The following is a 15,187-nucleotide window of genomic DNA, read 5'->3' as shown; positions in this document are numbered from 1 at the left end:
GGGGAGCGGGTAGCTGAGAGCCATGTGCTGTTGCATGAAATGCACTCGCTGGGGCAGAGTTTGAGAGCGCGGTCCCTTGGCTGGTTTCAGCTTCTGCCGACAAGCCTTGCCTGCTTCCTGGTGAGGGCTGCCAGTCCCTGCTTCCTTGCTTGCCACTGAACCTCCTGTGACCCCTTGGTGCCGGGCTGGTGGTGGTGATGACAGTGGTTTGCAGCCTTAACACACTGTTTGTCCTGGACTCTTGATTCTGGAGGGCAGACATGGAGGGTATTCTCCGTCTACCTCAGAAGCAGCTGAGTGGCAGGGTGGATAAAAATCAATGGTTTTTAAAAAATAAAAAAATTGGATTTTTAAAATTTAAATCAGATTTTTATTATTTAAATTGGGTTTTTAAAATAAAATGTTTCTGGAGGAAAAATCTTTTTAAAGATAGTTTTCTATTTAGGGTTACATAGTCCAAAGGCTATTTATCAGGAAATAAGGATTTGTTTTCAGTTTTTCATGTGTGCTAAAACTGAGTCTGTTGTGTTTTTTTTTTTAAAAAAAGTTTAACCACGCCAGTTAACAAACATGGATACATATGCTATGATGTTATTGCTTTAGTTAAATAAATTGTTATTAAGAAAATGATTGTTTTTCTCCTTCCAATAAAGTACAGCAGAAAAGTTGTCCAAATATAAACAGTTAACTTATTAAACCTCACAATCATTTCATCATTATCTGTCTGTGTGTTTTAAATAGTATAACCAAATCAGTAATTTTTGATATAACTGTAAAAACTACTCTGAAAATTTATTATTCCAAAAATGAAACCTTCATCTGGTTGTAAATATTAAGATTATACCATCAAGAATGAGCCTTTCTGTAAAAAAATGATTTAAATCAAGTCTTACTGACTAGTGATTTAAGTCGGGATTTAAATCGATTTGATTTAAATCCACCCTGCTGAGTGGGAAGTCAAGTCTGGATACTACCCTGTGCATGTTCATTCACGGATTCCCTCTCACCCTCTCGTTCTTCTCTTCATGCAGGCTGTGAATTTTTCAAGGAGTACAAAGAGCGGGGCTACCGGGCGGAAGGGCTTGTTTTTAACTGGAAGCAGGTACGGGGGCGGCTGTGAAGCAGAGTTGCCGCGAAGCTGTTCCAAGATAAACTTTCTTGTTTTTGCCGATGGCACAAGCTGTTTGTGAACCAACTCTGGGAGCAGAGACCTGGCGTTTGCTTCTCCGTAGTCACCGGAATCTCTTCACGGGCTTAATTTTGCGCCAGAGTCCAGCCCAGACATCTGTTCCCAGCGCTAGGACTCAACCCTGGAATGTGAAATAAGTGGGGTTTACGGCCAGCCAGCTGTGTCCTTTCCCAGGCTCCTCTTTTTTTTCTGCCTGTGCTTTTCCACTTCTGAGGGCCCCAAATACTTGGTTTCTCTGGCCACTAAGCAGTGGGTTCTTTTGGGGTCTTCTTTTTGGGAGTGGGGCTCAGTTTTTTGCACACATATGCAATGCCCAGGGTCCCCCCCCCCAAGGCCTCTTGTGTGTTGATAGTTATACTTTGGCATAGCTATCAACATACAACTATTACAACTATTAAGGATTGTAACTTGGCGAAGGAGTTTCCCATTAGTATGTACAAGTAGGGGTCACTGCAACATTGACTTGTTTCTCTTCAGGTTTCCATCTTCCCTATTCCATCCCTTCTTTCCCTTGGTCCTCTGCTCAACAAGCAGATAATTCAACAGATCACCGTATTTTTCGCTCTATAGGACACACCTGACCATAGGACGCACCTAGTTTTTAGAGGGGGAGAACGAGGGAAAAAAATTCTCTCCCTCTCTGTGCAGCGCCCCTTCAGCGAAGCGGCAGGAAAAATGGAGCCCCTTCCATTTCTCCTCCCGCTTCGCTGAAGGGGCGCTGCGCAGAGAGGGAAAGCTGCGCAGTGCCTCTCCAGCGAAGTGAAGCCAGGAGAGCAAGAGGGATTGGTGTGCACCGATCCCTCTTCCTCTTCAGGCGTCAACAGCTATCCCTGAAGCCAGGAGAGTCTTCAGGCGGCTATCCCTGAAGCCTGGAGAGCGGTCGGTGCGCACCTACCCCTCTCGCTCTCCAGGCTTCAGCGAAAGCAACGCAAAGCCTCCGGATCGCGGCGGGAGTGCTCCCGCTGCGTTTCGGAGACTTCGTGTTGCTTTCACTGAAGCTATGGAGCCTGCATTCGCTCCGTAAGATGCACACACATTTCCCCTTAATTTTTGGAGGGGGAAAAGTGCGTCTTATAGAGCGAAAAATACGGTAATCAGCATTCTGTGCCTGTTGAACATGCTCAGTGGGCTGTTTTGTGCCCCTTTTCCTTAAAAATAAAATGGTGAGGGGTAGTCCATTGTGAATCTATCCAGACAGCAAGATGGTTCATCTGACCCTTTGCATATGTCTTTGTTTCTAGGTCCTCCTGTTGGCTATTCCAGTGTGTTCTCCCCCTTCTAGTTATCACCTCCCACCTCAACATTCCACGCTACTTGAGCTATTAAGGGATTATTGGGGTTTTTAGGATTTTCCTTGCTGATTTTGTGCGTCTGTTTTGGCTACACAAACCTGAGAAGGCTCAGATTAGTGTACAGATTGCCCCTGAGCAGTTAAAATGTTTCATTTCATTCACCAGGAAATGGGCGGAAGGAGCTGTCGGGTCGGAGGGCGGTGTTCTGGGGCAGATGAACCTTATAGTGCTATTTTCCTGAAAGTCAGAGAGTGTCTGTTTAGGTGTTGGCCGGTCTTGGCAGCACCGTCACAGACAGCCCCACCTTCGCATTTGCAGCCACAAGAGGGCCTAGAATCTGCAGCAGTTTGGGGATTTGCTGCTTCTGTCCTTCCCCTTCCCCACTGCTGCTCAGGCGGTTCTCTCTGAGAAATCCTTTTGAAAGCATTCAGAAGCTTGTTCCTCCCATAGAAAAGGACGCCACAGTAACGCGCTTCGCAACGGGGAGACGTAACACAGGTGAAATACGGTTGCTGTGAAATCTAGCAGGAGTGCAATGCCACACTCCACGGTGTCTTCCTCAGCACTTATGAACCACCGTAAATCAGGATTCGGAGCTCAGGAAGAAGGCTTTGAAAGCCACTTAATTGTGGAGAAACGGGGCCATTCATTTAGGCAGGGATTGCCAGCTTCTGTATTCCAGGCAGCCAGTGATGTTTCGCTCCCAGGCTGGTATTGGGAGGGGCAGAAAGGCGTATTTTGCTACACAAACTGGCTTTTTCAAAGATGTGTGGAGCTGAGAGGGACCTTGGGAGTCGTCTCATTCATATATGGGTGGGTGTGGCTGTGTGTGTACACACACACACACACCGTATTTTTCGCTCTATAAGACGCACCAGACCACAAGACGCACCTAGTTTTTGAAGGAGGAAAACAAGAAAAAAAATATTCTGAATCTCAGAAGCCAGAACAGCAAGAGGGATCGCTGTGCAGTGAAAGCAGCAATCCCTCTTGCTGTTCTGGCTTCTGGGATAGCTGCGCAGCCTGCATTCGCTCCATAAGACGCACACACATTTCCCATTACTTTTTAGGAGGGAAAATGTGCGTCTTATAGAGCAAAAATATGGTGTGTGTGTGTGGAGCAAAAATATGGTGTGTGTGTGTGGAGCAAAAATATGGTGTGTGTGTGTGTGTAGAGAGAGAGTCTGTTGAAGGAAAAGCTAGACACTTCCTAAGCCAGCCTCTGTTTCACTTTTACCAGGGGGAAGCTTCTAGCGCTTAGCCGAAATCTCCTTCCCTGCAGACTCCACCCATTTGTTCTAGCCCTGCTCTCTGGAGCAACGGGAAAACCAATTTGCACCATCTTCTGGGGACTGAGCATGCTCAGTGGACACAGAATGCTGAGTGGGGCAGAGACCCAGAAAAAGACAGAATGAAATAGAAATGATGGAAGCCTGAAGCCAGCCCTTTGGATATTTGAAGAACATGTCTCCCTTTAATCTTTGCTCCTCCAGGCTAAACATACCCAGATCTTTCAAATGCTTCTTATAAGACCTTGTTTCTAGACATCTTGGTCTCCCTTCTCTGGGCATGTTTCAGTTTGTCAGTGTCTTCCTTAAAATGTGCCCATAACAGGATAGATTACTGCCGACAATTAGACAGAATAGTGCAGTACAGAGCAGAACTCCTGCTTCTCATGATCAGAGCACTATATGTCTATTAATGCACAAGTAGTGCAGGCGCCATAATAAAGCCTGTGTCATCTAGTCATTGGTGCTTCTCAGGAATAAAACACATGTTGTTAGGCTTGGCATTGTACAGTTAAAAATGTTTCTCGCCTGTAAACAAACGAGGGACATGAAGGCTATGTTAACGTGTGGAATATTTTTTAAAATCTGAAAACACTGACTTCGTATATGTGGAACCAAGTTGAACTTTTGACCCTACCTCATTTTAAATTTGGTAGGACTGTCAAAACGGGATGGGGGGGGCAACTGGTCGTTCCCAATTTAGGCGATGAGAAAATTCAGTGCCTGGGAAAGTTGTTCAGATGCGTAGAGAAGTCATTGGGGGAAATGGCTTACAATGACAACTGGCGTGAGACAGCCAGCATATTGTATTGACTGTAACGTCATACTAGGACTGGGAAGACCTGAGTTCAAATCCTACCCAGGTATGAATCTTCAGGAGGTACCTGGAGCCACCCACTGTCTCTCAACCTCACCTTATCTTAACAGGGTTTTTCTGAAGATAAAATGGGAAGTCCCGTTTGTATCAGGCAAGAGATATAAATGAAATAAGTAAATAATACACCAGGATACAACTAAGGCTGCAAGTGGCCTTGGGAGCAAACCCCCCCTGAATTCATAGGGACCTAATCACGAGCAAATCTGCATGGGCTTGGGCTGAAAGTCTTGGACCCAAAGCTAAGCTTTAGATGAGAGGAATAGTGGAGTAAAATACACAGACCTGTTTGTAGTACAGGATTTCTAGTACAGTGGTACCTCAGGTTACATACGCTTCAGGTTACATACGCTTCAGGTTACAGACTCCGCTAACCCAGAAATAGTGCTACAGGTTAAGAACTTTGCTTCAGGATGATAACAGAAATCGGGCTCCGGTGGCACAGTAGCAGCGGGAGGCCCCATTAGCTAAAGTGGTGCTTCAGGTTAAGAACAGTTTCAGGTTAAGTACGGACCTCCGGAATGAATTAAGTACTTAACCTGAGGTACCACTGCACTTCCTTCATCACATCATCCTACCCCTGATGGACCTTGTGCCTCTTTCTTTGCAGGATTATGTTGATGCTCCTCTCAGCATCCCAGTCTCTCTCACCGAGCGGTTGAACATTGACTGGAGCGAGTATCAGGTAAGATGGTAGGTCGCAAGGACCAAGTTTTCCCCTGACCCCGGATGGTAGATGGGGCATAATGTAGATGGTAGATGGGGCATAACCAGTGTTTCTCAAACTTGAACCCCCAGCTGTGTTGGACTACAGCTCCCATCATCCCTGACCACTGGTCCTGCTAGCTAGGGATGATTGGATTTGTAGTCCAGCAACAGCTGGGGACCCAAGTTTGAGGAATACTACCATAAACTCATGCGGATGTTTGGTATGGCTAATGTTCTACATTTGTGTTGATGTGATTCTCTCTCCTGTTTACTGAAAGCTGCTTAATTCAGTTAGTTTATTTCTAGTATTTTATACAAAGTTGTACTGATTCTTTTTTTTGCTACTGGTGTTAACGATGAACACTAGTAACGTCTTTGAATTGCAATTGTCGTTCATGTGATATGTTGAGAACCATTTTGGGCACAATTTTGTGGGAAGGTTCTACAGAAATCAACAAAGAAATGATGCTCCAGTAATTGTTCCACATAAGAGTTTCCAGAGGCGATCTGTGGACTCCTGGGGGGAAAAGTTGGTGACGGTGGTAAACAGTATGCACATTTAAAAAGTGCTTTTATGGTCTTTATCTGAGCTGAGCCCCCCGCCCCCAATAACCTTATGAGCCTACCATCAGAATTTCACCTTACCCACTTTTTCTCTCTGGAGCTGAGAGCAGTTTAATTCTTGGTTCTCGGGCAGCCTCCCCCCCCAGGTAGCTAGCCCTGCTTGGCTTCCTTCAGTTGCAAAATTTCATTGTGTCCTTTCTAGCCATTTTCTGAGCCGATTGGGGTAGGAACAGCAGTGAGTCCACTTAAGAAGGAGCCCTGCTGGACCAGAGAGAGGCTACTTCCAGTGTAGCACTCTGTTTGCAATAGTGACCCGCCAGAAAACTACACACAAGGCACAAAGGGAATAGCTCTTCTCTTGGCCTGTCCCAAGCCCATGTTATTCAGAGGTACGCAGGTGTACTCTTTTAAGCCAGGACGAACATTTCCGAGGTAAATTTGCAGCCTACATTTCTGACAAGCAGTTTATATCCAAAATGCTTACAGTACGTCTTAAAAATGTATGAATGGCATGTAGTAATAATAATATAGCTGTCAACTTTTCCCTTTTCTTGCGAGGAATCCTATTCTTTTTTCTTTTTCCTTTCTCCTGTGATGAGGCTGCATTTTAATACTTTAATGTTTCAATATTTTAATTGTTGTATTTTAATCTTGTTTTTAAGTTATATTCATTCAACTTGTTTTTATTATTGCTTGTTAGCCGCCCTGTGCCCGGCCTTGGCTGTGGAGGGCGGGGTATAAATAAAAATTATTATTATTATTCGGAATAAGGGAATTTCCCTTTAAAAAAAGGGAAAAATTGACAGCTATTATTATTAATAATAATATTAATTATTATTAATTATTAATTAATAAATAATAATAATAATAATAGTGTTTAAACAATTTATGTGTTACCTTTAATTCTGAGAAGAAAGACCGAGGCACTTCTCAAACAAACAAAAGCCGACAACAGAAAAACCGATACAAAACAGGACTCTAAATCAGGAATGTAAAAATAACGCCATTAAAAAGTTTCACGTGCCTCGAAACACAAAGCGGCACCTCTTTAATTGCAAAACACGGCGAAAACATGCTCACAATGGAAGGGCATGTTATCAAAGAGCAGCAATCCATTAAAAGCCTGCATAAATAAGTGGGTTTTTTTCAATTCCCTTGTGTGGATTAAGCTGAAGCCATTCCATGTATGTATATAACGGGTGTGTAGGTCAGAGGAGGAAGCGCACTTGAGAAGCTTTCTTAGATGTGGCCTGAAACTTGGGTTTGTGTGGAGAGGAAACGGTTCTGCTCCACCTAAAGAGATGGAGATCTGGCAGGACCCCACAATTTGCTTGCTATCATCTGGACAGCGTTGGGAGAATGCCTTCCAGAGTATGCCTGTGCTTGTGAGTAGTTTGTTAGACGATAGAGCAGGGTGGTCTGGGCCTTGGGTTGCACATGAACCGCCTTGCCCGTTTTGGCAGCCCTCGGCAACATTCAAGAAAAAATAGATTTTAAAGCCTTAAAAAGGTATTTTTTTGGTGTCAGGTGTGGTTAACGAAAGTGCATACGCCCTTGTATTAGCTTTGTTTTATAATTAAGTCTATTATTTGTGTATTTAATATTATATTTAAATAAATTAATTGTGCTTATTAAATGTTATTAAACATATTGTGAACACTTTAATTTACGATATGGGAATTGAGTTAAGTGTGTGGCGGCTTCTGTGTCGAAGTACAGTGGTACCTCGGGTTACATATGCTTCAGGTTACATATGCTTCAGGTTACAGACTCCGCTAACCCAGAAATAGTACCTTGGGTTAAGAACTTTGCTTCAGGATGAGAACAGAAATCATGTTCCAGCGGTGCAGCAGCAGCGGGAGGCCCCATTAGCTAAAGTGGTGCTTCAGGTTAAGAACAGTTTCAGGTTTGTGTAATTAAAGCAACAGCAAGAGTGATGTTTGGATCCCTTTCGGAGCTTGAAGTATGAGTACCCCCAATAAAATTTTAAAAATCTGGCTGTATAATTTGGAATTAATGTGATTTGGAATTAATGTGATTTGATTGGCCTGTTAATAAAAATATATGTTTTTTAAAAAGAACAGTTTCAGGTTAAGAACAGACCTCCGGAACGAATTAAGTACTTAACCCGAGCTACCACTGTATAGTACTCTTGTGGCCCACTTGGTATGAAAGGTTGGACCGCTCTGTTACAGAGCAATAAATGTGCCCGAATAGTTGTGATTCCATCCTGCACTGCCTTCTATGAAACAGGCTTGAGAAAACTTTTTGGAGGATCCTGTCTGTCTTGTCTGTCTCTCACAAACACAATTTCCGCATGTGTTGTTCTGAAACAGGCTTGAAGTACCAGGGCATTTTTGTTACTCGCTTACACCCTTTTGCCTGTCTTCAAAGATCTCATTCCACATTCCCTCCCATGCCTAAACCAAGTACAGTGGTACGACGGGTTACATACTCTTCAGGTTACATACACTTCAGGTTACAGACTCTGCTAACCCAGAAATATTACCTCAGGTTAAGAACTTTGCTTCAGGATGAGAACAGAAATCGTGCTCCGGCGGTGCAGTGACAGTGGGAGGCCTCATTAGCTAAAGTAGTGCTTCAGGTTCAGAACAGTTTCAGGTTAAGAACGGACCTCCGGAATGAATTAAGTACTTAACCTGAGGTACCACTGTATTTCTCACCAGCCCTTTCCCCCCCTTTCCCTTTGACACACACAGCATTTAAGGTTGGAATCAAGGTTCCCTTTATTTCTGTCCTAGTCCTTTCTTTTGAAGCAAGACTTGCTTAGCTTTAGAGTTTTCAAGATACAGTGGTGCCCCGCAAGACGAATGCCTCGCTAAACGAAAAACCCGCAAGACGAAAGGGTTTTCCGATTTTTTAGTGGCTTCGCAAGACGAATTTCCCTATGGGCTTGCTTCGCAAGATGAAAGCCCATAGGGAAATCTCCGGGGACAGCGGGGAAGCGCAGCGCGCCTTCTACTCTGTTCCCGGACCTGTCCTAAGGCTTGCGGTGGGAGGTCCGGGAACAGAGGGGAAGGTGCGCAGCGCTTCTCCTCTGTTCCTGGGGCTTGCGGTGGGAGGAGGGTTTTTCCTCCCCACCGCCAACATTCAGAACAGCCTTCTGAATGTTGGCGGTGGGGAGGAAAGCCCTCCTCCCACCGCAAGCCTTCAGGACAGGTCCGGGAACAGAGGACAAGGCGCGAAGGGCTTCTCCTCTGTTCCCGGGGCTTGCGGTGGGAGGAGGGTTTTTCCTCCCCACCGCCAACATTCAGAACAGCCTTCCGAATGTTGGCGGTGGGGAGGAAAGCCCTCCTCCCACCGCAAACCTTCAGGACAGGTCTGGGAAGGTGCGCAGCGCTTCTCCTCTGTTCCTGGACCTGTCTTGAAGACTTGCGGTGGGAGGAAGGTTTTCCTCCCCACCGCCAACATTCAGAAGGCTGTTCTGAAGGCTGGCGGTGGGAAGAAAAGCCCTTCTCCCCCGCCAGCCTTCAGAAGAGTTCCCGCCTAGGCTGCGGATAGCAGCCCGCTGCCCCGCGCGAGGGGCGCTCTTAAGCAGAGCGCCCCTCGCACGGGGCAGCAGGCTGCTATCCGCAGCTTGGAGAGCCCTCTGGACCTCTTCTGAAGGCTGGCGGGGGGCAAAAGTCTTTGTCCCCCCCTGCCTGCCTTCCCGGGGGCTTTTAAATCACCCCAGTACAGCGGAGAATTCATCCGCTGTCCCGGGGCGATTTTAAAATGCTGGCGGGCTTTTAAAATGCTGGGGGACGGCAGTGAAGGGTTCGCTGCCGCCCGCCAGCATTTTAAAATCGCCCTGGGACAGCGGAGAAGTCTCCGCTGTCCCGGGAAGGCAGGCGGGGGGAAGCAAAGACTTTCGCCCCCCCACCGGCCTTCAGAAGAGGTCGGGGGACAGATTGTCCCCGGACCTGGTCTGAAGGCGGTTTCCATAGGAACGCATTGATTGATTTTCAATGCATTCCTATGGGAAACCGTGCTTCGCAAGACGAAAAACTCGCGAGACGAAAAGACTTGCGGAACGAATTAATTTCGTCTTGCGAGGCACCACTGTAAGTGCTTCCGCCCAAAGACAACGTGCTAAAGCAGGTGTGAGCACTGCCATTTCCCAGAACAGGAACAGCATGCGTCTTCTATGAAGCGAAACAAGGGAGGGCCTGGAACTGGCTAGGCCGCTAAAAGACTAGGTGGACTGTCTCCCTCACCTCTTGTAGGTGACTTCCTAAAAGAAAAAACATTCGCTGTAACATTCAACACATGCAGGGTAGTGTCTCCTCACTGTGCTGAAAATCTGCTGACAACAAAGCAATGGCCTGTAGCGTTCTGCTGGTGCCCTGCAATTTCACCTCAATTCTGCCAAGCGTGGCTTGCCGTTAATTGCATTTTTGAGCACATCCTTGCCGGAGAGAGCTTCGCGGCGGAATGTCAGTCATTTTCTTTTGATTCCTCGGCAGCCAGTTGGCGCTTGCAAGCGTGAGAGGAGATAACCCACCTGTTCCTGTGGCAGGTTTGGCCTTCAGTCCCCACCCACCAGCCTAAGATACTCTGGATTGGCAGCTGCAGGTCCTTAAAAACAAAATGAAACCCTGCTATGCAGAACGTGCAAAGGTCCGTATAGTTAAAGCTATGGTTTTCCCAGTAGTGATGTATGGAAGTGAGAGCTGGACCATAAAGAAGGCTGATTGCCAAAGAATTGATGCTTTTGAATTATGGTGCTGGAGGAGACTCTTGAGAGTCCCATGGACTGCAAGAAGATCAAACGTATCCATTCTTAAGGAAATCAGCCCTGAGTGCTCACTGGAAGGACAGATCCTGAAGCTGAGGCTCCAATACTTTGGCCACCTCATGAGAAGAGAAGACTCCCTGGAAAAGACCCTGGTGCTGGGAAAGATGGAGGCCACAAGGAGAAGGGGACAAGAGAGGACGAGATGGTTGGACAGTGTTCTCGAAGCTACAAACATGAGTCTAACCAAACTGCGGGGGGCAGTGGAAAACAGGAGTGCCTGGCGTGCTCTGGTCCATGGGGTCACGAAGAGTCGGACACGACTAAACGACTAAACAACAACATGCAGAACGTGAATTTGTTTAGAGCTGAATCGTGGAGAAGATAAGAGAATTTGTGGGTAATGAATGGCCAAGTATATAGATGGCCAGTCATATGTCTTACGTGGCGCTCTAGGGTGACTTCTGGGGAATCACTTGTCATGGGCCCCATTTTTCTAGAGCATTGATCAGTGCTTTAAAGCTTCCACCATTCAAATTCCCAACAGCACCCATAAAATAGCATTACTCTGGGGGAATTGTGGGAAACTTCTCCCCCTATTTTTTTTGCCAAAGTGATAATCATAAATAAATAAGAATAAAAATGTGCACCCCACCACCGAGACCATTCCATTGTAACTATCCAACCTCCCAAAATTTCAACACCTCTAGCGATGGTTTGACCCCTTTCCGTTTTAACAGTACGGATTCTGCAAACGCCTTCCTAATAATAATTGGCCGGCTTCCAATCAAGTGTTAAAAACAATACAGCATTAAATATTAAAAACCTCTCTAAACAGGGCTGCCTTCAGATGTCTTTTAAAAAGAAGATAGCTGCTTATTTCCTTCACATCTGAAGGGAGGGCGTTCCACAGGGCGGGCGCCACTACCGAGAAGGCCCTCTGTCTGGTTCCCTGTAACCTCACTTCTCGCAATGAGGGAACCGCCAGAAGGCCCTCGATGCTGGATCCCAGTGTCCGGGCTGAATGTTGGGGGTGGAGATGCTCCTTCACGTATACAGGTATATCTCCTCAAAATCATTTCTCCTGCGGATTCCCTGTCTTACCTTAATGGCACATGTTAATTTATCATTAAAGGCTGGAATTGTGGGAAACTTAAATGGCAGAAGTTGCCCGAGTCTGATCAGAGTGCTACAGGTGCCAATTGCCAGTGCCTGTATTATTACTGTTACTATTTATTAAGATTTATAATACCGCCTTTCATCACAAGATCTCAGGGCAGTTCTCAATTAAGCCCAAGGAAGCCTATTAGTGTAAGAGGCACTTTTGCTTAAAGGCTTGGTCAAACCTGAAGCAATAGCACAACGGGGGCCTATATTAGTGGGGCAAGGAAGCAGGCTGTAAAGAGATTTCTGCCTTAGGTACCTGGTTGGAGCAACTGTGCTGCCCCCATTCCACCGCCCTTTCTGCCGTAGCCATGACCGCTCTTGTTAACATTCATTTAATTTATAAACTGCTTCCCAAAGTGATTTGCAATAGAACAGAAGCCTGTATAAGTAAGTTTCTTATAGAAAAACAGTTAATAGCAACAGCACATACATAAATTCAATTCAGGTGCAGTATAGAGACCAAGTGAGATAAAAGATCTCCATTTAGAAGGCTACAATCGTACCTTGGTTGCCGAACGCCTTGCGAGACAAACGTTCCGGCTCCCAAACGCCGCAAACCTGGAAGTGAGTGTTCTGGTTTTTGAATGTTTTTCAGAAGCTGAACGTCTGATGCGGCTTCCGCAGCTTCCGATTTAGTACAGGAAGCTCCTGCAGCCAATCAGAAGCCTTGGTTGTCAAACGTTTTCGGAAGTCAAATGGACTTCCGGATCAGATTCCATCCGACAACCAAGGTACGGCTGTATTTGAAAAAGGAGGAATGTCTTTAGCAGGCGCTGAAAAGGCAGCACTGAAGGTGCCAATCTTGCTATTTGTTGGGAGTGGGGGAGTTTCAAAGGGTATCTGCCACTATGATTGGTTGGGTATATAAAAGCCAAAAATACCTTTTGAGTCTCATCATCGTACATAACACCACACTCAAGGCAGCTTTCAACATGATTGCATCATTGCCAGCAACAAAAATAAGGTAAAGGTAAAGGGACCCCGTTAAGTCCAGTCACGGACGACTCTGGGGTTGCAGCACTCATCTTGCTTTACTGGCCGAGGGAGCCGACATTTGTCCGCAGACAGTTTTTTTGGGTCATGTGGCCAGCATGACTAAGCCGCTTTTGGTGATACCAGAACAATGCACGGAAATGCCGTTTACCTTCCCGCCAGAGTGGTACCTATTTATCTACTTGCACTTTGACGTGCTTTCGAACTGCTAGGTTGGCAGGAGCAAGGACCGAGCAATGGGAGTTCACCCTGTCACGGAGATTCGAACCGCCGACCTTCTGATCGGCAAGCCCTAGGCTCTGTGGTTTAGACCACAGCGCCACCTGCGTCCCTTACAACAAAAGTAGTCCTAGGCAATAAGAAAAACACATCAAAAGCTATACTGTACCAGCAAATTGAACAGTTTCCACATAAGTCATAATAAGATCTAGGAATAAAGGTAAAATGAATTAACACCAATAGCAGCAGCAGCAACAACAACAAAAACCCAACGGAAACTCCTAAACAATACCCTAGCCCAAGAAATCTTTTCAGCGGGCTCAGCTTTTGTAGCTGGAGTCAGTCCAGGGCTCCAGGGGGTGGGGGGGGGGAGGCTAACCTGGTCCCAAGCCACCAAAAGGCTTTATGCACCAAAACTAGCACCTTGAACTTAACCTGGTAGCTGATTGGCAACCTGTGGAATTATTCCAGCAGAGGGGTAATGTGGGAACGCTGTTCCCAATGAGCAGATGAGCCGCTGCATTTTGCGTCAGCTCCAGCTTCCATGTCCGTGTCCAGCCCCACATATAGTGCATTGCCGTAACCCAACCACTAGAAACTTGCAGTGGAAAGTTTCCCCAAAGCTCTGACCTTCAGGATATAAACTTGTATGGTGGATGCCGAGTTCTGCCATTCTTTACCAGCCCAGCCCATCACCACTACAATCTGTGTGTCTCTGTTCCTCTTCACCGACAAAGTGTGATGCAACTTGGGTGAGAGGGGATACCCTTCCCAGTCTTTGACCAGAGCAGCCATTCTTCATTCCCAAAGTTTGATGGATCCCTGTTGTGTTTGTCTTCTAGCTCTCTTGAGTCACCTCATAATAATAAATGGGGTGGGGGGACAGACACTGCTTGGTAAACATCCGTGGGGGCTTGAAGACTCCTCTCCCTCCTGACTTGCTGTCCCTGGGATCTTGTCGAGCCAGCCAATCCCATGCCAGTTGCCGAAAGTGGGTTAGGACTCTGCAGGCAGCTTGGTGGGGTCATTCCGAGACCAGCACAATGTGAAATTTCTGGCCCAGCCACCCCAATTACTGGGGGAGGCTGCTGTTCCTAGGAGGGTAGCGGTTTTCCCTTCCCCTGCCCATTCCCAGGCCCTCCTGTTACTCACGCACTGTATCTGTTTTCCGCTGTGAAGAGCTCACGGACTGAGCTTCCCCATTTTGGGGGGGGGGGCACTTGGTGAAGTGGGTCGGGACGCAGCAGGGCATTCATAGACTCTAATCAATGTTTCAGAATGCGCTCCGCCGCTGGGCTGTAACAGTTCTTTACTTTAGGGGGTCCTGGACGCACTGTGTCATTCTGTAGGAACCAAATTCTCCTGAACAATTGAGTAATGAGACAGAAATTAGAGCCCTGTTTCCTTCTCCTCCCACTGCATTCTGAAGTTTCCTTCCAAATTTCTTTTTGGGTAAAACACTTACGCAAGCGTTCCATGCTTTGCTTCAGATCCAAACGTCACAACTAAGAAACTTAACTGATGTTGCAGCTGGACCAAGAGTTGCAGCGTTGTGCGGCAAAGTAGAATCTACTAAGTAGATTATCGAACTTGCAGGATAAGTCCCTGCTCAGATATAGGATCATCCGAGTCAGAAGGGACCCTGAGGATCATCTCGTCCAGTCCCCTTGCACTGCAAGAAGATTCAGCTGTCCCATATGGGGATCGAACCTGCAACCTTGGCATCATCAGTACCACACTCTAACCAGCTGAGCTATCCAGGCTTGGGCACATCGCTGTACTTCAGCCCAGCTTAATAGAACCTTAAATACAAAATCCGCTACCGCCACTACTTAACTCTTTGATTACTTTTCTCTGCTTCCCTTTTCTTGAATGTACTTAAGCCCAGCCTCCCTCCACCCTGGGGCTCTCCAAATGGTGTTGGACTCCAGTTCCCATCATTCCTCACTTTTTGGCCGTGTTTAGAGCCGATGGGAGCTCTAATCTGAAATATTTTTAGAGTTACAGTCATGCAAGCCTGACTAAAGGTGCAAAATGCAGGGCTCTACGTGGTTTTGGACAAGGAAAAGGGTGGTGCAGCATATTCTTTTAGAGGGAGCATAGGGAAGACAAGCCAGTAGTGATGTATGGAAGTGAGAGCTGGACCATAAAGAAGGC

The 15,187-nt window shown here is 46.4% G+C and overlaps 2 protein-coding genes across 6 annotated transcripts in view; one reads left to right on the top strand and one right to left on the bottom strand.

Moving 5' to 3' along the window:
- Window positions 1-15,187, bottom strand: part of CAMK1 (calcium/calmodulin dependent protein kinase I) — a 289,871-nt gene that overhangs the window by 71,488 nt on the left and 203,196 nt on the right. The gene's annotated exons all lie outside the window — the stretch shown is intronic.
- The window catches only part of MTMR14 (myotubularin related protein 14), an 86,458-nt gene that overhangs the window by 25,367 nt on the left and 45,904 nt on the right, over window positions 1-15,187 (top strand). For all 5 annotated transcript variants that reach the window (XM_083723898.1, XM_083723897.1, XM_083723899.1 and 2 more), the window contains exons 8-9: window positions 1,032-1,102; window positions 5,255-5,329. In XM_083723898.1, coding sequence (XP_083580024.1) covers window positions 1,032-1,102; window positions 5,255-5,329 — 146 coding nt within the window. The remainder of the gene's footprint in view (window positions 1-1,031; window positions 1,103-5,254; window positions 5,330-15,187) is intronic.

This window comes from Podarcis gaigeae (assembly GCF_964106915.1).
Source record: "Podarcis gaigeae genome assembly, chromosome: 2".
Taxonomy (NCBI): domain Eukaryota; kingdom Metazoa; phylum Chordata; class Lepidosauria; order Squamata; family Lacertidae; genus Podarcis; species Podarcis gaigeae.
The sequence above is the reverse complement of the archived record's forward strand: the minus strand, read 5'-3'. Positions and strand labels throughout refer to the sequence as shown.